The 26,517-nt window shown below is 36.1% G+C and overlaps 2 protein-coding genes across 6 annotated transcripts in view; one reads left to right on the top strand and one right to left on the bottom strand.

Moving 5' to 3' along the window:
• Nucleotides 1–26,517, bottom strand: part of MACROD2 (MACRO domain containing 2) — a 2,143,045-nt gene that overhangs the window by 1,754,723 nt on the left and 361,805 nt on the right. The window lies entirely within an intron of this gene.
• On the top strand, nt 7,913–21,593 carry FLRT3 (fibronectin leucine rich transmembrane protein 3). Of its 2 annotated transcripts, XM_025399148.1 has the most exons (3): nt 7,913–8,176; nt 16,254–16,447; nt 18,035–21,593. In XM_025399148.1, the coding sequence occupies exon 3, from the start codon at nt 18,087–18,089 to the stop codon at nt 20,034–20,036; it is 1,950 nt and encodes a 649-aa protein (XP_025254933.1). In that variant the 5' UTR covers nt 7,913–8,176; nt 16,254–16,447; nt 18,035–18,086; the 3' UTR covers nt 20,037–21,593. The 2 variants fall into 2 exon arrangements, with proteins under 2 accessions (XP_025254933.1, XP_025254931.1); XM_025399146.1 differs by lacking the exon at nt 16,254–16,447.

Raw genomic sequence — 26,517 nt, 5'->3', positions numbered from 1 at the left:
TTTAGCTACTTGAAACCACTGTAAAACTAGGATTTTGGGCAACAAACCTTTGACATTTATATTTTGCTTGTCCTTTCCTACTCTTTGGTCAGTCAACATCCTTTGTTCTTTGTTAATAAACTATGATCTGATAAGCTTATTTCTGACTTGCATTGGGGAAGAAAGGGAGGACAGGATTACACGTGAGCACTTCAGAGCGACAAGTCTGTTCCCTGGGCCACTGAAGAAAACAAAGAGGGGTTACATCCAAAGCTGCTCACACAGTTGTGTGTTGCTTCTATGCAAACATGAGAATTAAACAACTACCAAAAAGCTCCTCGAATTTCTCCAAACAAAAATTAATAACTTTAAAAAGTGACACATTTTTAATTCTTTTTCAAGTCTACCTTCAATTTTTAAAACAACTTTGAATACAAGAATGAAAGTTCATTAAACTATAAATACATTTTGGCAATATTTATGTACTTTAAATAAACTTGTTAAGTCTAGATCTTAATTTTTAAACACACATAAGAAACCTAGTAAAGTATTTGTGAATTTCCAGCATGAATACATTGCAAATGTCAAACAAAACAAAAACCAAACAAAACTTAACTAGTGAAAAAAGTATAAAGTTTTTAAATTCCTCAAATTTGAGGTTAATCATTTACAGAATAAACTAAGTGAGTCTAGTTAATATATAACATATTTGTCATAAATCATGCTTAGAAAATTTAAGTACCTTTATATTTTACAGGAAATTTCCCAATGGTAAATGTGACTTAATTTTTAACCTATTTTATTTGGAATAGATTGTAAAACATCTACATAATCCGAATTTAATCAACTGATACTTGATCCCCAAAAATCTTGCAAATAATAAGTTCATACCAGTTCCCAAGAGGCAATAAATGCTAATTGTAGTAAATCTGCTTCCTGCAGACAGTGCCAATGAAGGGCAGTTTCCAGAGTCATTAATAAACAGATAAAATAGAAAATAGTCTTTGACTATACTTTAAACATGTTTCTTTCAACATTAAGCACATTAATGTACCCAAGTAGTCTAGACTGCAGAGAAATTTCAAAGAGATAATCTCCAATACAAGGAGAACTACAGAGCCAGTTTCCAGAAAAAAAAAAAAAAAAAAAATCTGACAATTTCAGAAAATCTTCCTTTCAGAAAGTCTATTTGTGTATCTAAAATTAGCACCAAAACTCCAGAAATAGTGAAACAATAAGATGGTTTCAAAATGATGACCCCTTTTGTCCAAACTGATAACAGTAGCTGGCTATGCAGAGAAAATCACGTGCTTCAGGGCAATCCACTTGTATCATATCTTGTTGATCCACATCTCAATAATCAGACACATATTGATCTGCTCCTATTAACTGTTAGTCATTCCTCCAAAGCTGTATTTTATACTAATCATTGCCAAAGATAAGGAATTTGTCCTTTGATTTGTAATTAATTCTCAGAACCAGCGTTAGATACTGTTATCTCAAAGTCTAGCATCCAGGAGCGAAGGCAGAAGCATTTCTCAAATTGTTTCATTCCCAAAGATAGATTGTTAAAGCACACAGTTCAATTTAACATTAGTGAATTGTTTCTTTTGAACTGATCCTAGCCCTACTCATCACTATGAAGATTAAAAGCAACTATCCCCAGGTTTCAACTCAGTCTTGGTATGTGCTTTCTCAGATTTAGTAGTGAACTATTATATCCACCACTTTATTTGAAGTCCATAATAGGAAATTAGGTGGGTCCCACATCCCTGTCTTCATAAATAAGGGAACTAAGGCTCAAAGAGCTCTAGTTATTTTCCCAGGGCCACATAGAAAGTATCATATAGAAATGATTGACTCACTCTGCTTGCTCCAAGTTTCTGATTTTTTCAAGAATAATTTTAAGCCTTTTTTTTTTTTTTTTAACATTTTAAAACAAGTAAAGGGGGCAGGGCACTGGGGAGTGGCAAGGGGTCAAGGACACAGCTTTGACCTATATCACCTGGAGTTGTATATGCTCTATCTGCATGGCCATATATGGAGGTGCTGAAGAGGGAAGAAAGTAGGGATCAGCAGGCTTCTAGTTTTGCACCAGCTCCTGTCACACCCCCTCACTTTGGCTAGGTACTAGCCTGTTCTGAACCACAATTCCTCCTTTCTTTCCTGGGAGGCCAAGGAGGTGCTTTTTCTCAGTTGTGATTTTTAATTGCCTTTCTCCCAGTCCCCAAAGTGTAACAGTCTATCTTGAGTGTTGGGGAAAAGAAGAGTGTACCAGAGGGTGGGCAAGCAGGCAGGCAGGCAGGGAAATAACCACTCTGATTTTGCTTTGATATCTGTTTCAAGTCCTGTAATGACAGATCTCATTCCAGTGCAGAATGTTTTGGAAATACAGTTAAAAGGGTTATGTGATTGTTTTTAAGTACATTTTAAGTATTGACTAATAAAAGGCAAATATCAGAACAAAAGAACAGTTTAATACAGCATTTTAAAAATCTTTTGGTATCCTAAGGCATCCGTGACCTGCTAAAATCTAATTATTTCTCCAATACCCTTTGGAATTGTTCAGGAAGATGTGGTAGAGTGTCTAACTAGTACATTAAGCATCTGGCCTGACTTCACAGAATTACAGATAGCTGAATGTGCACTCTCTATATATTTTATTAACATCCTATAGGCTTATGCTAAGATGTAATACTGATGTGCCCTGACATGCATCACTACCTGTTGACAGAAAAATCTGGGCTAGACTTGAGAGGGTCTACAAATAGAGTATCTTTTAAAGATGTTTTGGCAATTTTAACAGAAACTCTGGCTTAAGAAAAAAAAGACAAAGAGAAAAAGAGCAGTTTCAAGTTTATAAATGTATAAAATATGCCCAAGTTTCAGCATGCTAAAATCTCTGAAAATGAGCTGATCCTTAGCATTCACTCCTTCCTTCTCAGCCTAAGAGTACCCTTTTTCCTTTGGGTCATGCCCTGTCCTCCATTCTCAGTTGTGTGTCTGAGTAAGGCTGGGCTTATCTGCAGCTCCTGCAGTGGGCTTAAGCTCACCAGCATATCTCCCCACTCCATGTAATAGGTTCAGGAATGAACCTATGATCAAATTTAACCAAATGAGAAACACTGACCCCCAGGGCTCTGTGCAGGGGCTTTTGGAGGACGTGTCTCTCCCTTGAACACTGTGTTACGGGAATGTGATATGTGGAACTGTTATTGCCTAAGAGGAAATCCCAGAGCTGCCAAATGTCCACTGTATATAGCCTGAGGAGGCTGCCAGCAATGAGAAAGGCAGGACAGAGACCCAGAGAGAAACTGTATTCTTATTGACATATTTTAAGCCACCGTATCAAGCTTTACCTGAAGTTGTACTATACATTTTAACTTCTCAGTCACATGAACCAATGGATTCCAATTGTTGATTTTGCAGGTAAGGCTTAGCTCTTCAATGACTTGCAACCAAAAGAATCTTAACTGATAACAGTCCAAGACATTTAATATATCAAAAGTATGAACTATTTTTTCTTTTCTTTTCTTTTCTTTTTGAGATAGAGTTTCACTCGTATTGCCCAAGCTGGAGTGCAATGGTACAATTTCAGCTCACCGCAACCTCCACCTCCTGGGTTCAAGTGATTCTCTTGCCTCAGCCTCCCAAGTAGCTGGGATTACAGGCACGTGCCACCATGCCCGGCTAACTTTTTGTATTTTTACTAGAAACGGGGTTTCACCACGGTAACCAGGCTGGTCTCAAACTCCTGACCTCAGGTGATCCTCCCTCCTCGGCCTCCCAAAGTGCTCCCAAAGTGGCATGAGCCACTGTGCCCGGCCAAACTGTGTTTTCTTTACACAATTTTGAAGATTTTATTCTCATGGAGAATGCTGAGGGAAAGGAAAACCATGAAGAATGTTTCTTAGACTTATAAGAACCTTAATATCTTCTAAGATTAAATCTCAGAACTTCATAGTTGGAGGTAGTTTGGGGATCATCTAGTCCTACTAGTTTCTTTTACACAGGGAGTCAATAAATATGTATATGATGAATGAATGAATGAATGTGTGAAGACTGAATGAATGAATGAGTGAATGAGGTAGCTTAACTCTAGACAGACCTGAATTATATTGTTCCATGAAATGACTGTATATTTTAGTCAGTTTCAGCTGGTAGTTGGTAACTAAAAGACAGATGAGGCTTCTGTGTGTATGTTGTTTTTTCTTTTTTTTAATCTGGATATACAAGTAAATGGCAGAACCTGGGAAACCCAATTCCAAATCTAATCTCCTTTCTTGTCCACTAGGGAACATCTCACATCTTCTCACAAAAACAAAGAACACCACAAAGTCCTTTGAGATGACAAGTTCAGATAGTCCTAGAATTTTAAAACTGGGATATGTTATTGAAGTTCATTTCCAAACCAGTTGCTTTCAACCTGAAATGCATTTTCTCATGTACAATGTTAGATTCACAGGCTAGCCAACAAAACAGAACAAAATGCAAACTAGCAAACACATTTTCAACACAAAATATCTACTAGAACCCAACTAAGTGTTAAGTTCTTGGAACATGAGGTCATGAGATGTGTAAGTACAAGAGAAAAAAAAAATCAATAAAATGCTCTCCTATTCCTCTTTTTCACTTCCATTTACTAGCTATAAAATTACTTCAAAGGGAAATTTGAAAAATTTTAAAAATCTGTTATTGACCCTGTACTACCGCCCTTTGTGCATTCTTCTCCCATTCTTAGTGTCCTTTTTGTTCCAGGTGCTTGGATGCCCCCCATCTTAAATAATGACAGCTATCATTTTATTGAGCACTTACTGTGAGTCAGGCACTGAGCTAATACTCAAAGAGATGAAGTAATTTGTCTACAGTCATGTGGCAAAGCCAACATGGAGCCCAGCTGCGCTAGTCTCTAAAGCCCATGTTCTTAAACTACCCAGGTCTACTACGCTGGTTGTCCTCCATCCTGAGCCAAGTCCTTCCTACTGTGAGAATCCACCTCCTCCCTTCCTATTACAGCCTAAAGGACTTCATGCTAAAGACTGCCAGCATCCCATCCCCTTCAAACAAAACAGTCATCCCCTTATTGTAGCCAATGTGCCTTAGAAAACAAAAGAGAAGAGCAATCTGAAGTAACTCATGATAACCTCATGTTTCCAGAGGTTGTACATACTATTTCAAAGGGGGTACCTCTTATTATAAGTTCACCTCCAACTAGTAGCATTTCAGGTAGCTGATAAAAGTGGGAAGTGAAACAATATGTAGGCAGCAAAAGAGTATATATTTTGGGACAGCATAGGAGGCCAGAGCCGGGCACGGGGCTCACGCCTGTAATCCTAGCACTTTGGGAGCCCAAGGTGGGTGGATCACGAGGTCAGGAGTTCAACAGCAGCCTGGCCAACATGGTGAAACCCCGTCTCTACTAAAAATACAAAAATTAGCTGGGCGTGGTGATGCATGCCTGTAATCCTAGCTACTCAGGAAGCTGAGGCAAGAGAACTGCTTGAACCCAGGAGATGGAGGCTGCAGTGAGCCAAGATCGCGCCACGTGCTCCAGCTTAGGTGACAGAGAGAGACTCTGTCTCAAGAAAAAAAAAAAAAAAGAGAAAAAGAATAGGAGGCCAGAGATTCTAAGAGTTTGCCTCCAAAGTCAGTACTCCAGTATAGAATATGTTTTCACAATTTCTTTTCTTTTCCTACATTTTAATCTATAGCTTAAAAGGGGAAAAGAAAGCAACAATAAATAATTGGCATTTAATAAATCCTTGCTGCCTTTATTTGTCATGTGACGAAACCAAAGCCTAGGGCAATAAATATGAAGTCATATAACAAATGGCAGTCCAGGGAAGGGAAACCTCCGAACTGCTAACTCCCAGGCCAGTACAATTTATTTTTGATACCTATAACCCAAATCACCAATTGATCTTTCTTTTCTGCTTAAGCTCTGCCTAAATGAAGATAAAACTTATTAAATATGGATATAAACCCACAGGAATTTGACCAGGCAAAAATTTCCTTTTTTAAATAGAACCAACTCCCATCTGAAAATGGCTTCTAGAAAGAATTATTTCATAAAATAATTTAATCCATGTGTTTCACAGTAACAGAAAAGAGTCCACCCTTTTTAAAGAGATTATCTGTTATAATACCACCTCCCTTTCCTCCCAAAATTCAGCAGCTGCATATCAGTTTAATTGTACTACCTAGCAGTTCAAATAAATTGACTTTTCAATGGACATTAGAATCTAAAACTCCTAGATTTAATGGGTCTGTCCTCTGAGGCCCACAAAAGTGCAATCATAGAACAATAGGGTCAATACATTTCTTATCAAGGGTTCACCTACTTTGATATCAACCATTCTTGGAAGGGAACTCAGAAGGTCAAACTGTTATCAAACAAACATATAAATAGATAAACTAAATGAAGTTAATGAAGAGACCATAATCAAATACTCCTGGGAAAGACTATTAGCTGGCCTTCTTCAGAAATAAATGTGCAGGGAAAAATTGAGAAAGGACAAAGGAAAAAGTCACGCACTTCTAAGAATAGAGCAAATAAAGATATTAGTTTAAGGAGATGGTCCTCCAGGTAAATATAACAGCTAAGTTCTTACCAGCAACATGAACATGTGAAATACACTTATTTGATGGAAAACTTATGGGCACAAAGCAATTATTGACCAAATAGCAGAAACCAGTCTACAAAAATCATAATTAAAAATAAAAGTATAACTCTGTTAATTAGACATAGAAATTTATAATATCCATGTCTTACAACTGTCCAGTGTTTATTCATGTACCTAAATTAAAATAAAATAATTTCAATTCAGGCAAACCACCCTGAAAGATATTTTTCTTAAGATGTTTATATCTAAACCCATGCTCAGATCAGCGAAAACATTTAGAAAGGAAAATATTCTATTTAATTTTTAAAAAACATTTTATTGGGGATCGTTAAATATAAATAATCCATTTTAAATAATATAAACATGTAGTAGAAGTACATAAAACATACTTTCATTTTCTAAAACATAGAGAACAGTAACTTCTTCACCTCCAAAAGAATAGACCATTTATTACCATTTAAAAAAATCGTTTGGCATTCCTATTGCCCTTCGCACAACTAAATGAATCAGTGACGTGTATATATATGTATATGTATATATATACACACACACACACATACATACACACACACACACACAATTTTTTTTTTTGGAGGCAGAGTTTTGCTCTTGTTGCCCAGGCTGGAGTGCAATGGTGCAATCTTGGCTCACTGCAACCTCTGCCTCCTGGGTTCAAGTGATTCTCCTGCTTCAGCCTTCCAAGTAGCTGGGATTACAGGCACCCACCACCACGTCCAGCTAATTTTTTCTCCATGTTGGTCAGGCTGGTCTTGAACTCCTGACCTCAGGTGATCCGCCCACCTTGGCCTCCCAAAGCGCTGGAATTATAGGCGTGAGCCACCGCAACAACCCTGATGTATATATTTGAACCTGCTTTTTATTCATTTGTTCAATAAATGAATAAATATTCACAGTTGGGATTACTGGCCTACATCTTCCACAATTATAACATTATTTTAGCTAGTGAACAATAAAACTAATTTGATTTTGGTTAACTTCTTTTCAATACAGATGGTTTAAAAATAAAACAAAACCTGTGTTTTTCTATTGTGATCTTAAAAATATCTTTCTAACATGCTTTTTAAAAATATATATAAGTATGCTGCCACTGCCTTGTAGTAAACTTTAGAAAATGTTGAGATTCCAAAGGGCTGCCTACAAACCAAATGGCATCCTAGCTTTGGCAGGCTGATGCTTCATTTCGGCTGCTCTCGCCCCCTCTAGCGTTTGCAAAGCTCATCTGTCTGATTATCCAGTTACCTCACTGAACAAGAGCTTGGCTAAGTCCTGCCCATCTATGACATCACCCCCTTCTTCAACCACTGCGAGGTGAAGCTTTAAACTTCAGACTTGGAGGTGGGCTGTGTGCAGTAAACTGGAATGCTCTCCCTCGCTCACTCCTCAGTGTAGGAGTGATCTGAAGCAGGACAAGCTCAGCCTGCAGCTGCCGTGGGCTTTGTGTGGACTGGACGCAGAGCTTGGGAGACGGGGGAGGGCTATTACTCCAATTCACAGTCAATGGAATTACAGCTATAGCGGCAGTGTATATAGGATTGCTTTTTCTCGTCTTCCTGGTAAGTGTTTTCCATGTTTTTTCTTATGATTGTCCCAGAAAGTTTGCTTGGTTTTACTCTCTAGAAAGAAACGACTGGATACTATGAGAAATCCAAATAGGAACGTTTGCTCTGTCACCAGAAAAAGCAATATATGTGTGTGCAAGCCAGCAAAGAAAAATTTCACTATATGGCCAAATGCAAGAAGTTTCTTAGAACCTTCTTTCATTTATAAAAGATAGTAAGGGGCTATTTTCTGTCTCGAGTAATTGCTATTTGAAAAGAGCCTTATGGAAAACAGCAAGTTGGAAAGTTCAGTGTTAAATATCAAACAATACAAGGAGATTCTTCACAGATAGAAAAGCAAAAGGTCCTGCTAACTTGGTGTGTACTGTATGTGTGGTATGATCACCAATTGCTGTTTTTACAACTGTGAAAGAAAATCAATAATCCCTCAGCCCATGAGTACGCAGTACATGAAAAGCATACATCTTGCTCACAGCTAGCCGAGCTGCTCCTAGAGACTTATGTGCCTCTGTAAAGGATTAACAGCTACACCTAGATTTTAAAGCTTGCACTGCTATCGTGCCTGAGCTGCTTCAAGCATTTCAGGCTTGCAAATCTCAACTAGTAAATTGAACTCAGAGGAGGGGGAGACTCTCTTCCAAACTATATTCCCTCTTCAGTAGAACGCCAAAATCCATTGCTTAGGCAAGTGTGGTATGTGACTAGCATAATAAATGGCTAAGTCTACTCAGAAAAACTAACAAAGCTCACCCTGGAAGCTATGCCTGATGTATGCAGTGAGTTTGGGGTGGCAGGAAAGAAAAATAAATGAGTAGAGCCCTCATCAAGTGGGTTTTGCAGAGGATCCATTCTTTGCAACTTACAATAGGAAAATCTTATATTGGAAGAAATGCGTTTATACTACAAAGCTTGAAAAAGTAGTTAAATGTATCTTCTCAAAAAAATTTGTTCACTGAATTAGGTCTGAAACAAAATGGTTGCATATAGGTAAAGAGTGCAACAGGCCCATCCATGTCTTCTCAACGTCTGGGGGGTTCTTTTTTGTTATTTTATTTCGAATTTAAAGAAAAAAAAAACTTGATTTTTTTTTCAATTGTTAGTCCAAATTCTCTAATGGTTTTAATAATAAGGCTATTTTAAATATTCTTAATAAATGTCTCCTTTAAAATGCTCATCTATGTTATTTTATTATCCAGAAACAACATAAATAAAGCCACTAGAAAAGTCCTTCAGCTGTAGCAATGCCTTTCATTTATCTCTAACTGCATAAAAATATCCTGACCAGCCTAAACATAAAGAATAAATTTGCCTATATTCAGGGAGAATCACTTATACTTGATCCAAAGTGACAGAGGACTAATATTCATCTCCTCTGAAATGAGTGAAGAAAAATGAATCCTTTAAAAGTACCACAATAATATCAACATTACCAACTACCACAAATATTAATGATAATATGCCAGGTTTTTACCATGGGAAAATTAAATCAGAGATATGCCCCTTAGTTTGGACACATATATACACACACAGACAAACGTACATCTATTTATTACCCTGAAATAAAAACAGGGTTACAAAAATGCATAGATTTAACTAAGAAAACTAAAATTTGATTTTTTGAAGACCACAGCCAAAACACATCAAGTCCAAGGATCAGCGAAATATTAGTGAATGAATAAACATAATGAATTCATTAATATCGTGGTTCTGTATAACTCTCTACCAGTTATTAATTGGGTTTTTCATTTCACTGCACTCCACCCTTTAAAATCAATTATGACTGGGATCAAAATGCACAATTAAACACTTCCCAAACATAACGTTTGTGAAATGTATAATTGGATAGCAAATAAAGTTTTTACAAAAAGAAGAAAAACAGTAAGAAAATCTGTCATAACTAAAGGTGGCAGCAAAATAGAAGGTATGTTTCTTTTGCTTTTAAGTGTTAATTAAAGAGACTACAATTCTATCAAAACTTTTTCAGAGCTAAATGAAGCAGTGTGAAATAAATTTGGTTGAAATCTTGTGGCTGTCAGACTTTGTTAGCAAGCTATTAATTATCTTTACCCCAGTTTCTTCTCTAGACTGTATTGCCCAATCAAATAGAAACTCCAATTATGCTCAGCATCTCCTGCCTAGGGACACAAGACCCTAATGAACACTCAGTCTCTCTCGACGAAAAATACAATAATCAGCTTTAAATATGCAAGTGCACTGCAGAGAGATTTTTCTGTGCTTTTCTTGGCCACACACCCTAAGGCTTCCTCCTCTTTCTGGATTATTTTGAACAATTTTAAGCCCTACAAAAATCTGTGCAGGGAATTTGCCTTGTCTTAATAATATATTAATGTTTCTTCTTTCTTGCTTTTCATTTTTGATATGCCAATGTTCATACCAATATTAAATCTGGTCACTAAAAAACATATTTGGTTTATAGTTGCCATTTCAGTCATTTCTTAACTTTTATGCCTCTTTTTAAGGTGGGTGGGCTATAAAACAAAGAATGTGATTGATTACTGGCAAAATTCAGAGCTAACTTAAATATTCTGAATAGATTCCATTATATATTCTTTTATTCAAACCCATTTATTTAAAAAAAAAAAAAGCATTAGAAACAACTGTTTAAAGTCAAATGAAGACTACCATAAATAAAGTCAACAATGGAAATAAGATTCAGTAAATTTTTCAAAGGCCATAATTTCTCCCCTCCTTCTTTCCTCCTTCCCCCTACCCTCCCACCCCCCACCTTTTGCCCCAGAGGCCTTCACTGTTCTTCTCAACGGGAGGCTTTGTTGTAATTAAACCAGAGAAAAACTGGCCAGCAGCAGCCAACATCTGACTTGCGGCTTCTGAAAGCAGTGTTCTGGTAGAGTGTACCACCCCCCAGCGGGCAAAAACTCTACAGTAAAAATCTCTCAGCAATATTAATCCTCAAAACTGCATTTTCTCTTCAGAGCATAAAAACGGATGTTTCTCAGCTCCTTCTAACATTCCACCATTTCAAAAATTTACTGAAAGTCAACAAATAAATTTCCAACAAAGAGTTGGTCTTCTGAAACAGCATTCTTCCTCTTAAGAAAATAGGTATACACATTTCAGAAAGTATTTTCCAGTTTCAAAATACAGATCAACATCACTAAATTTGGTTAAACATCACATTAAAGGACAGTTTTCAAAGCTATGTTTATGTTGTGTAAGAAAGAACTTTGAGTTATCTATTTACGAAAATCCCAGAGAAAACAGATTTTAAGTAGAAAGCAATAGAGTATAATTTAAGCAAAAGCTAAAATTTCATTTGTTTTGCATACGCAGAATCTCTTTCCTACCCTAAAATCAAGTGTCAGGGATGTATAAAAAGCTTTCTGCAGGTATTAGTCTGTTTAAATGAAAGGAGGGAGAAATTGCTCTCATTTGATGGGACAATGACAGCTTTTGTTCTTTATTCTTTCACTTTACATGTGCACAAGTTACTGTGGCAACTTTGAAGAGAAAACCCACAGACCACATTTGGTTAAAAACCATTTTTAAAGTGTGCCACTGGACTGTGGATTGATCAGTTTATGTGTTGTTGATTTTCTTCCTCTTCATCTGGTTTAAGTAATACCCTACTTGTACATGAAAAACAATGTATTTTATGACTTCAGGTGGTCTCACCGACCAGTATAGTGCTTGCCACACAGTAGACTAAAATAAATCTATTTGCTGAACTACTGTATGGAAACTTAAATATTAGAAATTTAAAGCACGTCAACCAAGTTGTACTCACGCAGTTAAAAAGGAATTTAAAGTCTGCAATGGTAAATGTGGTTTAACAAAAGTAGGCGTACTTTTAATTCCTTTTGCTCAAAAGTCAGCACAAATGTAAAGCATGCCCCAACCCCAAACTCTATACCACTTACCTTCACCACTCTCTAAATTAATATCTTACTCGTTCTTACAAGTCTTGTTCTCTAATTCATTTACTTTGGGTTTAATATCATAAAAGGAAGCAGCATTCACTATGCTGAAGGATAATATCCCAGTTTGCCTTTTTGTTTTAAGGATGCTTGATTTAACTTTACAAGCCAAAACAAATGAAGCAGAATTCAATTCATTTGTCACAAATGTACCGGGGAAAAGAACCAGTAACAGAAAAAGAAAAAGTAGAAATACTTAGCATTGGAAATGTTATCCCCTATTTTCCATAAATGAAACAAGGATCTTGTTCAGGCTAGAAAATAGTCTGGATAAAACCAAGTATGAAAAGGCACACTTGCTTCTCTGCCTCTCAGCAAACCCTTCAGACTTCATGACTCTCAAGAGGAGAGTTAGAGGTCCTTCTGCTTGCCTGGCATTAAACAAAAGAATTGGAACTTTCCTGAAATCTGATGATCGTGGAAAATTTAACTACCAGACAGGCTGCTTAGAAAGCATTTTGCTGTCACTATCAACTAACCTGATGTACTCCAGTTTTTCAGTTTAACCATATATATAGTTTATTTGAAATACCATTTGTTGTTGCAAAGACTTAGCATTCACAGGTTGAGCTTTTTTAGCAGCAATTTAAGCCTTCATAAATAAATTACCTTCCTAATACTCTAAATTATGATTGTATAAATTCCAGTTTACCTAGAAATATTCACAAAGTTGGATACACTTGTTTAGGCATGAGTTTTTTTTAGTCTCAAGGTTTTACTTAAAACAAGGCAACTAACTTGGATGAAAAGTTCTACATGCCATTATATTTTAGACTGAATATTTTTAGAAGTCCCCAGCATTAAGAAATCATTCTGTGGGAGAAATCATTAAAAAAGAAACTAAAATCTCAAAACCTTACACCTGAATTAATATTTTTCAAAAATGAGTAATGATCAAACAGGTCAAATCAAAATCAATTTAAATCTAAGGCATAAATAAGAAATTAGCACTACTATTATATAGCTTCATCTTAATCTAAGTAATATTCTTAAAACATAAGAAATACCTTCTCATAACACTCCCAGCTCCAAAATATTGTAGTAGCAGGGAAGAAATCATATAAACATGTAGATTGCCGCAAGTTCTTGATTTTATTTAAATATCAGTTTTCTATTCAGATACAACTTCTTATATTAGTTTTCCTAAAATAGTATCCTTATCTATTTACATGTTTTATTGGGTGTACCATGGAAATAAATTGGAAGCTTTTCAGACTTGATGATTACATTATAAATGCAAAAAAAAAATCTACAATTTTTATTTGTAAAAAGAAACTGAATATGAATATAAGGATCCCTATTAAAAATTTGATTCATCAGTGAGGTGATTATGTTTTTCTTCTTTTTACTACAGTTTTAAGTGTTTTATAGTTAAATAATGCCTCCATTAAAAAAAATTTTTTTAACATTCCATTAAGTTACCAGGGCTCCATTTATGTTTTTCCCCCAAGTTACCCCATTAACAGTATTTTTCTAAAAGATCGATTCATTTTGTTCAGAAGTAATGGCCTCTTTCAAGCCTAGGCAGACAGAAAGGCTCTGAAGTCAGTGTTGTGGAAACCTGGCCACAGTGTCCATGCCAGTGGGGGTCATTTTTCTTTTCATCATCGACATTTGACTACAGTATTTCTAGGTGCGCAAATATGTAGATCCAGCTCAGAAAGGGAAAGTCAAAGCATAGGAGATTGTTCATTTTTGATGAAGAGGTGTTTGCAGCCTTTAATATGCCAAAACCAAAACCCAAAAATCTGTTTAGCACTATAGTTTCAAACATAAATGGGAAAGAAAAGACATAAAATGTAGTCAAATATGAATGGTTTTGAGCCTAAGTAAAGGGAGTAGGGGCATATTAGAGTAGCTCTGAATGTAACCTTCATTTCTGAAAGAGTATCCTTCTCTCCTAAGAAACCTGTTTTATGTTTTTCCTTTTATTTAAATACAATGTGGGGAGAAAAGAATGACATTTTCCAAGAACTTAATGAGATTTAAGGCTTTCTGTTAATCCCACATTATTACCACTATTGTATGAATGGCAAATGTGAGTTTGCATATCAAACAGAATAGAGGAAGCAGCTTCACAAATGTAAAACAGGTAAAATAAACAAATTAATCTTCCATCTTTTCACACCAATTTAGAACTCTTTCATTCTCTGGGTTAAAAATGTGAAAATCAACACATATTGTTAGAGCCTAATTTGGTGAAATATACATAGTTCAGATACAAGATAAAAGACATTTATTTTATGTCTGGTTATCATTATGACCATCACCTTGGACACACTGTGGTCTGACCTGACTCAGGGAACGATCAGTTTTTAAATCCCCAAAATCAGCAGATTCATCATCTCAAGTATATATTGCCTCACCATCATCCCTGGAATATCAGAAATGCTTGACTCTTGGTAACACTTTAAGCAGGTTCTCTCTTGTTATTTTTATAATGGTTTTTAATTAGTTTCTAATGCAATTTAACGTAAGTAGTTGTTTTCTAAACTTAACCACATTATTTTATATGTTGAATAATTTTCAAGTTTAAAAAACTTTTACAGAAGATACTTTAAAAAGTAACCTTGTAATTATAATTTCAACAGCTTGGTTTTCCATTTTCACACACTGAGAAAGCAACAGTTTTCAAGAAAAGATACTATTGGAATTTGACAATAACAGGCAAAGCCCTAAAGGCATCACAGTAAAACCTCACATTAAACAATAAATCATTTAAACTTCCCTCTGTGGGCACTCTGCAATATTCACTAGAGACTGTTTGATCCATCTGCTAACTGCTATTTTTGTTTCAAGTTGCCTAAATAATAAATTATATGTATCTGTAATTTTTTTTCACTTTTCTTCTGTTAATATAGCCTATGACCATGTTGGTATGCAGTTAGCAAACTAAAATAAACTGAATTTTTGGAGAGAACCAGAAACACAAATTGTGGCCTTATTTAACATACTCGTTCAGCAGAGCATTTGAATTATGGAACAGATGCTATCCTTGCTGGATGTTAGGTAGTAACTGTGGGAGAAGCAAATTGCTACTACTTTAGTCCTTACTTTCAGGGTCACATATTTCCAGGATACTCAAATGTTCCCTACATATATACAAAGTATCAGAGTGGATGATCCTGCATAACCAATTGGAACATTACTCACCTCCTCCAAACTCTTAAAAAATCTTCATGCATATTTGATAATAGGCAAAGCAGTCAACATTAAATTCAAAGATCTCTTTAGTCAAGCCAAAAGTCTTCTTTCAGAAACGATGCACTTATTAAAAATTGGCATATTCATGTATGAACCTAGAGAGAAATGCCCCATCTGGTGTGCTTTCCTAATGGTCACTACAAGGAGATCGAAATAATAGTGTCCTTTCTATTTCAAATACAAAATTTTTTTTCAAACTCAGTATGCTAAAAGAAAATTAGAACAGTATTCTCCAGAAAAACTAAACATGACTTGAACTTCTATGTCACCTTTTGGGCAAGAACACCTGAGTGCTTAGAGTTTCAAGATCAATAAGTAGTCCTTAGATGTACCCCTAAAGAGAAAGGGGATGGTGTCGACATTCTGCAGTTGGGAAAATTGAGACCTGCTTCAGGAAGAATCAAACAGGGAACTGAGCAAATCAACAGAAAAGCTTTTAACATAGCCTTTTCAACTCTAAATTGTGGATTGTGTGACTTTGTTAAATCATGTTCAGAAATGCCTAAAAAGTTACCTTGGCATTTCTGTCAAAAATACTTGTTAATGTATTTGCTCACCTCTTTGACATGTACTTGTTTTCTTCTTTTTAAACATTTTATCATTTTATGCATATGATTTCAAAGTAAATTTTTAAAGACTGGCTTGAATTTGAAAGCCATGGTGTTTAATTCAAAGTGACACAATCATATAATAGAAATTATCTGTTTGATGACAATCTCTACTTTGGCTCCTACTTTATTTATATAAGAAAATGAGAAGTCTAAAAACAAAGAGGTCAACCTATCCCTTTTGACTAACCACTATGATGAAAGATGTGTTGTTTTAAGACATTAAAATTAAATGTCTAGGAAATTTCTCTAGTATGTTAAAGTTCATTATTAATAGTTCATTAAAACCTTTTACTTTCACAGGAGATGCTCAGTCCCAGTATATTTTAAGGAAGATAAATATAAAGGAAATTTAGTATGCCTCGTTTTCTTTCCATGAAGAATTTAGTTTCCTTTACTTCTTAAAAGAGAATACCTGTTCTTGTATAACGTGACTGCACCAGACATTCTGAAAAATCAGCAAGAAGCAAAAGCTGGAAATAGCTATTTCACAGCAGGTAATCATACCTCAGGATGTAGCTACTGTACAAAGTTTATACTTGGATAATCCTGGATGGGAATAAAGGTAGGGGGTAACTGCCTGAAAAACCTATTACTATACAGGCCTTAGCATCATGAATGGCTTTCTTCATGAGGATCTGAAGTTACTATCTCTGACCACATTGCACAGAAGAGCCAATAAGAATTTCAAAGAGGGCAATTTCCACTAAGGGAATTAAGCTACACAAAAGGAACCTTCACACAGAAACTCTATCAGAAAGAAAAAAAAAAAAAAAATACATAGGAAGCCATGTGTCCTACATAGTAACAGGAAGCAGAATTGTTTCTGCCCCCACTTTAATGAGCTTGCCCACCATGCTGAACTGCAGCTGGAATGTTCATTGACAACAGCAAGCCTGATCTGGAGGTGTGTGCGGCATAGGATTACTTGAATAAACAGTGAAGAACATTTCCAAGGACTAAACAAAAGTTTATAAGTCCCAGCCCCTCACCAGGAAAATAATATATGTGCATTGGATATTCACTCCCGCAAAATTTACTCATCGTTCAATAAGGTAGGAAAAACAAAGTATTTTATTTTCATGCCTAAAATTACAAAGGCTAATTAATACTTAAAAGGACACAAGATATTATATTACACAATACATCAGTATAAATCTGTACTTTGCCAGCCATAGAAAAAGTTGATTTATATTCTAGGTTAGAATTTAAAGAAATATAAATGCACTGTGAAAACACATTATGAGATAGAAAATAATGAAAAATGTGGACAAAGTCATTAAAACTTGCAGTATGAAACATATAACAAAATGCAAACAGAAGAAAGACAGAGTTCAACATGAAGTGAAATTTTCCACTTAGGTTAGCTGGATGTATTAGCTTTGTAATTCTTTCCCAAAAATAAATGAAGGATTCGTTCTTATTTTCTTATAGAAATCCACCCATTTAAAATAATACTTAAAATTAATAACCAAAGAAAATGAAATGACATTAATAATCAAAGCAAACTATGGGTTTAATTGAGATTCAGGATCTCAAGATGTGGGTAACTATGAAGTTTGAAGTATGAAGAGAATAGATATTTTTATGACATTTTTCTATACCTGTATAGTCTTTGCCAAATAAAAAGCAAATATAAAAATTTGTGGTTTTTGATAACAGTAAAATGGTTACCTTTAAATATACCAAACAATATTCCAAGGTGTTAATTATTATGAATATTAAGAAAGAAATGGATATTCAATTAGCTTGATCAATGACTGTCTATAAGGTTGATATAAAGTATAATTAAAATACTTTAGATTATTCAATAAAACTTCAATTATATTTAACATTTCAAAATCAAATGGATTTGGGACATGTTACTTTTTAATGTATAAAGAAATTAAGAAACCATTAAGGTAAAGAGATTATATGACACTGTCTATTGTTAGCTAGCAATAAGCCCGACTATGCCCTCTCCCAAAACAAATTAAAATATTAAAAGTGATTATAGATATTTTAGTTTCCACATTCATTTTAAACATTATATTCAGTATGCTGTCCTTATTGTTTTCTGTCTTTTTTTACTCACTTCATTTTAGGGTTCTGAAGTAACGGAAGCTACCTTGTATAAAGACCTCAACACTGCTGACCATGATCAGCCCAGCCTGGAGCATCTTCCTCATCGGGACTAAAATTGGGCTGTTCCTTCAAGTAGCACCTCTATCAGTTATGGCTAAATCCTGTCCATCTGTGTGTCGCTGCGATGCGGGTTTCATTTACTGTAATGATCGCTTTCTGACATCCATTCCAACAGGAATACCAGAGGATGCTACAACTCTCTACCTTCAGAACAACCAAATAAATAATGCTGGGATTCCTTCAGATTTGAAAAACTTGCTGAAAGTAGAAAGAATATACCTATACCACAACAGTTTAGATGAATTTCCTACCAACCTCCCAAAGTATGTAAAAGAGTTACATTTGCAAGAAAATAACATAAGGACTATCACTTATGATTCACTTTCAAAAATTCCTTATCTGGAAGAATTACATTTAGATGACAACTCTGTCTCTGCAGTTAGCATAGAAGAGGGAGCATTCCGAGACAGCAACTATCTCCGACTGCTTTTCCTGTCCCGCAACCACCTTAGCACAATTCCCTGGGGTTTGCCCAGGACTATAGAAGAACTACGCTTGGATGATAATCGCATATCCACAATTTCATCACCATCTCTTCAAGGTCTCACTAGTCTAAAACGCCTGGTTCTAGATGGAAACCTGTTGAACAACCACGGTTTAGGTGACAAAGTTTTCTTCAACCTAGTTAATTTAACAGAGCTGTCCCTGGTGCGGAATTCCCTGACTGCTGCACCAGTAAACCTTCCAGGCACAAACCTGAGGAAGCTTTATCTTCAAGATAACCACATCAATCGGGTGCCCCCAAATGCTTTTTCTTATCTAAGGCAGCTCTATCGACTGGATATGTCCAATAATAACCTAAGTAATTTACCTCAGGGTATCTTTGATGATTTGGACAATATAACACAACTGATTCTTCGCAACAATCCCTGGTATTGCGGGTGCAAGATGAAATGGGTACGTGACTGGTTACAATCATTACCTGTGAAGGTCAATGTGCGTGGGCTTATGTGCCAAGCCCCAGAAAAAGTTCGTGGGATGGCTATTAAGGATCTCAATGCAGAACTGTTTGATTGTAAGGACAGTGGGATTGTAAGCACCATTCAGATAACCACTGCAATACCCAACACAGTGTATCCTGCCCAAGGACAGTGGCCAGCTCCAGTGACCAAACAGCCAGATATTAAGAACCCCAAGCTCACCAAGGATCACCAAACCACAGGGAGTCCCTCAAGAAAAACAATTACAATTACTGTGAAATCTGTCACCTCTGATACAATTCATATCTCTTGGAAACTTGCTCTACCTATGACTGCTTTGAGACTCAGCTGGCTTAAACTGGGCCATAGCCCAGCATTTGGATCTATAACAGAAACAATTGTAACAGGGGAACGCAGTGAGTACTTGGTCACAGCCCTGGAGCCTGACTCACCCTATAAAGTATGCATGGTTCCCATGGAAACCAGTAACCTCTACCTATTTGATGAAACTCCTGTTTGTATTGAGACTGAAACTGCACCCCTTCGAATGTACAACCCTACAACCACCCTCAATCGAGAGCAAGAGAAAGAACCTTACAAAAACCCCAATTTACCTTTGGCTGCCATCATTGGTGGAGCTGTGGCCCTGGTTACCATTGCCCTTCTTGCTTTAGTGTGTTGGTATGTTCATAGGAATGGATCGCTTTTCTCAAGGAACTGTGCGTATAGCAAAGGGAGGAGAAGAAAGGATGACTATGCAGAAGCTGGCACTAAGAAGGACAACTCTATCCTGGAAATCAGGGAAACTTCTTTTCAGATGTTACCAATAAGCAATGAACCCATCTCGAAGGAGGAGTTTGTAATACACACCATATTTCCTCCTAATGGAATGAATCTGTACAAAAACAATCACAGTGAAAGCAGTAGTAACCGAAGCTACAGAGACAGTGGTATTCCAGACTCAGATCACTCACACTCATGATGCTGAAGGACTTGCAGCAGACTTGTGTTTTGGGTTTTTTAAACCTAAGGGAGGTGATGGTAGGAACCCTGTTCTACTGCAAAACACTGGAAAAAGAGACTGAAAAAAGCAATGTACTGTACATTTGCCATATAATTTATATTTAAGAACTTTTTATTAAAAGTTTCAAATTTCAGGTTACTGCTGCGATTGATGTAGTGGAGATGCCTGAACACAATTCTATATTTTAGTATTTTTTAGTAATTTGTACTGTATTTTCCTTGCAAATATTGGAGTTATAAACCATTTACTTTGTGTTCTACTGAGTAAGATGACTTGTTGACTGTGAAAGTGAATTTTCTTGCTGTGTTGAACAATCAGGACTGCATTCACATGAGATCCTTGTAGTATAAGCACAGGCCATTTTTCACTTTGGTATTAATAAAATGTAAAAAAAACTGGCTGAATGGCTGAATGAGAAAATTTAATTTTAGAAAATGGTTATGAAATAATGTTCCAATTATTAAATTTGTATTATCCCAGTGGTATTCAATAAATCAAAGTGTGTGAAGTAATGGGCAATATCAAACCTGCTGCATATCTCCATTTTTGCTCTAGGCAAATTAATTATCCTTAAAAAAGTTAAGCATATCTTCTGAACTGAATACATCAGCTGGCATAAAAGGAGTGTGAAGTCTGTTAAAGCCATTGTCAGCAAAGCTTTGAAAATAAAGGACTTCACAAAAACAGTAATGTAAATGTGCTTCCAAGTTGCGGGGGAAATGTGTACTTAGGAAAACATGAAAACTTAGATTTGTATAGTGTAATGAACACAAATACCAAAACTGCATTTTGGTTTTGCCTATGCCATCCTGATTTTTGAAAAGTGACTTATAAACACAAAATTGTTAGTGTTTATGATGTTTTTATCATAAAGGATGTCAGAGAAATTTTATGCATATTAAAAATATAGTGTAATTATAAGCGATTCCCCTCAACAACCCAGGGAAAGTAGTTCTTTAAATAAGAGAGAATTTAAAGAAAAATAAATACTAGACATCAAATTTAGATCTGGTTTATGTCAAAGGTTTTAACACTGTACATAAATGTTCAATTTACTTTTACAAAGATCAAGAATACTGCCCATTACTGTCACAATTTTCCAGATATTACATAATGAACTTGTAATGTAACATTTCCTTCTAGCTTCCTACTGAATTGTGAGCTATTACTTGTTGAAAAACCATATCACTTTTCTGTTGCCATGATTTTTTTTTTTTTTCAACAAAAAACCAAAGTGCATTGTACGCCCTTTGGCCAGTCTTGTATGTGCCTTGATCCAACGCTACATGTATTCAGCTTTTAAAACTCGACAAATTTTTCATACTCCTTAAATATGAAAAATTATGGTCTTATTGCTGAATAAAACTTTTAAAAAGTACAGAATAATTGTGCTTGCTTTTTCAGGATTGTGTTACTATCACTAAGTAGCAAATTGCCCAGCACATTAGTCCTAAACGTCCCATGTATTTTTCTAGGCATAAAAATAAAAGTTGGCTAAAAATTTTAAAAAATCAACATCTTGAGGTTGTGTATCATTTTACTTTAAAGAGCGCAGTATTTCGTGTATAAATTTATTTCCTCCTACTTCTTCATTGTATAGATGGAAAATTTAAGAAATGGTTTCACGGCCTTTCTCTCTTAGGCACACTGCTGCCACTGTCCTGATACTTTTTAAGGTGGTCTTTGAAAAATTGTTTTTTTAAAATAGCCTTTTAGTAGAGTGAGTTGGCATTTGTGATACTGTGAAATATACACTTTCTCTTTGTCCTTGTTTCTGGCATACAACTCCTAAAATCTTTGCAATCTTCAAAGTGATATATTTTCATTTTTCATATGCTAATGAGTTCACTGATGGCTGGCAGGCCCTAAGTAGCTTCAAGATAAAGTCTGGTCATTGAAAAGACCAAGACATGATTATAGGGTTGGGACTTACAACCCCAAACCCCAACTTCCAGAGAGGGAGAAGGGGATGAAGATTAAGTTGATCACCAGTGACCAATGGTTTAATCAAGCATGCCTGTGTAATCAAGCCTCCATAAAAAAACAAAAGGCCAAGGTTTGGAGAGCTTCCAGATAGCTGAACATGTGGAGGTTCCTGCAGGGTGGCATGCCTGGAGAGGGCGTGGAAGCTCTGTGCCCACCCAGACCTCACCTAATGTTTCCTGCCATCTGGATCCTTTGTCGGATCCTTTATAATACATCAGTAAATCTGTTGCCTTGCATTTTGTGAGCTGTTGTAGCAAATTAATAGAACACAAAAAGGGATCCTGGGAAACCAAACATGAAGCTGGCTAGTTTTGCAACTGGTGTCTGAAGAGGGGGCAGTCTTGTGGGAATAAGCGTTCAACCTGTGGGATATGACACAATTTCCAGGTAGCCAGTGTCAGGATTAAACTGAATTGGAGGACATCCGGCTGGTATCTGCTTTAAAACTGATTGTTTGCTCGGTGTATGGGGCAAAACTTGGTAAGACAAGTCTTCTGTGTTGATTATTGTTGAATGAGAGAATTAAAACACACACACACACACACTTTGAGTTTGTGTTTTCCACATAGAGCATCAAAAGACTTGAAATCTTTCAATCTGTTCATAATGTCTGTACTATTTAGAATAAATAGTACAATTAAAAACAAACCACTTACCCTTCCTAGCTATGTTTCCATATCTGCAAAAGGGGGTTATTAGTACCCTCATTTTTGTGAGGATTAAATGACATGATGTGCATGAAAACTGTACAATCTTCTACAAAATATAAGTTACTACTATTATGGTCAACAAATGTTTGCCATCTGTTCCCAAATTTTACTAGAGACTGCTCCTTCTACTCCTCTACTGACAAGGAGATATCTCCAAGTGACTATGAAATCTTATTAATTATTTGCTTGCTTTCTTCAGAATGTTTCCCAACACTCTGTCTTTTGGCTTCCCGTTATGGCTGTTTTCGAGGAACAACTGAAAGACTAATGTGATTAACATTAAACATAGTGAATGTTTCTGAAGGAAGTCTGACTTTGTTTCTAGAAGTTTTGAGTAGTTTAAGCTATAGTTCTTCTAAAAGTCAGGGAAAGGACTGAATGTCTCCATAAAGTCTCTATCAACCTGTAGTTTATAAAAAGCAAAAAAAAAAAAAAGAGAGATTATATTGATATTTTCCAGTCAGTATACCTTCCATGAGCATAGAAAAGTTTGTGTATATTCTAAAATACACCTTTTGATTATGTTGCCTGGAATAAATCAGAAACATGTTTTATACTAGCAAATATGCAGAGCACCAACAGGATAAAAGTTTTTTCTTTACCTACAATTGCTATAAAATCCAGTTGCTTTGCAAAGTACAAAATATACATATATATATACTTCAATAGAATATCAAGATACAAGTCTCCACCTTAAAGGGCACTCAATAGTTATACACACATTTCCATGCATCCCAAACTAAATGATATTAATAAGACTAAATTCCAAATCAGGTACTAACAAATTTATAGGGAAAAAAAAATCCAGTTCTGAATATATAGCATATAGATTTAACAACAACAACAAATAAAAAAAAACTGGGAAAGCTAGAAAAAAACTAGAGGGAAAAAAATTACTCCCTTGCTAAATGTTTGACAAAATCAAAAATTGTTTTTAGATATAGCCACTTGTAACTGCATTTAATCACTGCACTTATTCTTGCTCCCTATTAAAAATGACACTGTGCTCTATCTTATAGCAAGGCTGATTTATTAAAAGTATTATTCCCCTATTCCAAACAAACTGGTGAAAAGAACTCGGCTTTAATAACTACAGTTTCTGACTAATGCATATTTTATAGCTACATGCCAACATGACAGTTTTCATGAGGAATCCAAAGAGAGCTCCATGTCCTAAAGCACCTGAAGCATGGGTGTTAATGGAATCAATCCACCAATGAATGTAGTATTAGTTCATTCTTGCTGAAAATGGTAGTAGCATTTAAAATTCTAATTCCTTTTTCCTTCTTAGCATGATTAGCAAATTTTGATTTAGCATAGTCTTGGAATAACAAACACTGTACTTTTTGTTTTGGGACTTTTTGTTAAATGATAAGCAAAAAATAACTCATGCTTATCAATCACTTTTTAAGAACTTCAAAGTTCTCTACAAATATTCTTAACTAGTCAATGACTTTTACTGACTGGCCTTTTTTTTTTTTTTTTTGAGACGGAGTATCACTCTGTTACCCAGGCTGGAGAGCAATAGCGCAATCTCAGCTCACTGAAACCTCTGCCTCCTGGATTCAAGCGATTCTCCTGCCTCAGCCTCCCGAGTAGCTGGGATTACAGACGTGCGTCATCACACCCAGCTAATTTTTGTATTTTTAGTAGAGACAGGGTTTCACCATGTTGGCCAGGCTGGTCTCGAACTCCCAACCTCAGGTGATCCACCCGCCTCAGCCTCCCAAAGTGCTGGGATTATAAGCGTGAGCCAGCACGCCCAGCTTGCTCCTTTTTTATAAGGAGCAGATGGCTTGCCTTCAAGAAGTGTGCTGTCTACCAGTTATAGGGCATAAATAGCAGTGACAGTTCACTGCTCTGCAGTAAAGAGGAAGAAACAACTACATCTATTTGAATAGATCAAGGAAGACCTCATGAAGGAGATAAAATTAAGGATAGGTGTTGAGGGGTAAGAAGGAGTTTAAAGAAAAGCAGATACTTGTTCTGAAGAAAAAATAGTGACCAAAATTATAAAGAAATAAAAATGGCCAATGTTTCTCAACCTTGGCCTTGGTCAGAATCACTTGAGGGAGGTTTTTATTAAGATAATCAGGCCCCAACAAAGACTTACTAAATTAAAAACTCCCAGATGAAGGCTAGGCACATACATTTCAAAAAATTCCAAAGGTGATTCTGCTGTGGTCGAGGACCACTGATTTAGGAGGTGTTTGGATAAAGGCCAATAGTCCAGCTGAAATACAGGGTCCATGAAGGAGGTAAGACTGGAAAGATTTTTTCCATTAGGCTTTGCAGTGTGTTGAATTCCAAGCTGAGAAGTCTACATTGATATTCTTTGGCAATGCCTCTTAAGCAGGTATATAAATGATCAGTGCACTTCACGCAACATTTTGTAAAAATAAAAAATATTGCATACAGATGAATGGGAGAAACTGGGAACAAGAAGGCAAGTTAGAAGGCTATGCAGTATTTCAGGCAAGGGGAAATAAGGGCCTGAACAGTGCACTGCCAGTGGAATGGGGTAAAAAAGAAATAAAGAAAGCTTTAATTAAAAAGATTACAGTAAAAAAAAAAAAAAGTAGAATATTGAAGATGATGAAGATTTTCAGCACAGGTAAGTAGAATGTTGTTGAGGCAACTAATACAGATGGAAAACAACTGAGAAGAAACAGATGTCAGAGTATTTTGTAAATATTGGCTTTGAACAGGTGACTATGTGCGCAGTACAGGTTTACATCTGCTAATTTTTAATAGTGCCCTCTTCAACCCTCCATAGTGACCCAGATAATAAATTAACATGACCTTAGGTTTACATTATCCCTCTGGACATGTCTACAGAGGGTTACAAAGGAGGATGTGGGGACAGATCCTCAGTATCAGGAAGGGAAACCACATCTAAGAGGTGAGTATTAAAATTGAGAGGGCAGATGACATAACCAACAGAAAATAAGCAGAGAGAAAAGAGGTGCCAAAGGAGCACCCTTTGTAATGGGGGAAGAGGGAGAAGAATCCACACCAAAGAAATAACACACAAACAAAATGTTGGGGGGGGGGTCGCAGAGAAGGAAAAATAATCACAAAAAGAAAATATTATGGAGTCAAAGAAGTAAAGTACTAAAAAGGAAGGATGTCAAAAATGTTATCAGGGTAAAGACATAGGAGAGGTCACCACTGAATATGAAAAATGAGGTGACCCTTGGGGGATTATGAAAGCAGTGTCTGCAAGTAATGAGGGAAAAGCCTCTAGGGTGCTGACAGGATAATGGGAGATAAAGAAAACAGAAACAATGATTAAGACTACTCTTTCAAGAAGATAAGAGGGTGAAGGGGTCTTGGTGGGTCATGGGGAAGAACAAGATAGAAAAAAAGGAAGTGAACACCAGGAGGGAGATATATTAACCTGAGGAAGAAGATGGGAGTATAGTGAGAGGAATCTACAATGAAGACAGGGAGCATATTTAATAGGAGAAAAGAAAGTGGAGATGCCCGAGAGGTACGGCCCAAGCCATGACTGTGGCTCTAGGATGCCTGAAATAAAGACCGACTGAGAAGCTACGGTTTTACAAGTATCACTAGCTAGGAGAACAAAGTCACTGAGAGAGATGGAATGAGGTGGTATGAAGGTAAGGTTTGTAGTCCAGGCCCTAAGGAAGATGGGGAAATGTCCCAGAGATGAAGAGGATAGAGAAGATGATGGTATTAGGTGATGCAACTGTAAAATACAGATTTCAAAATAAAGGTTT

The sequence above is a fragment of the Theropithecus gelada genome, chromosome 10, assembly GCF_003255815.1.
Source record: "Theropithecus gelada isolate Dixy chromosome 10, Tgel_1.0, whole genome shotgun sequence".
In the NCBI taxonomy this organism is placed as follows: domain Eukaryota; kingdom Metazoa; phylum Chordata; class Mammalia; order Primates; family Cercopithecidae; genus Theropithecus; species Theropithecus gelada.
Note: the sequence above shows the minus strand (reverse complement) of the source record. Positions and strands in the feature narration are given on the sequence as shown.

Coding starts and splice junctions, on each gene's coding strand:
- FLRT3 (XM_025399146.1), top strand. CDS start 18,087: ATGATCAGCCCAGCCTGGAGCATCTTCCTCATCGGGACTAAAATTGGG.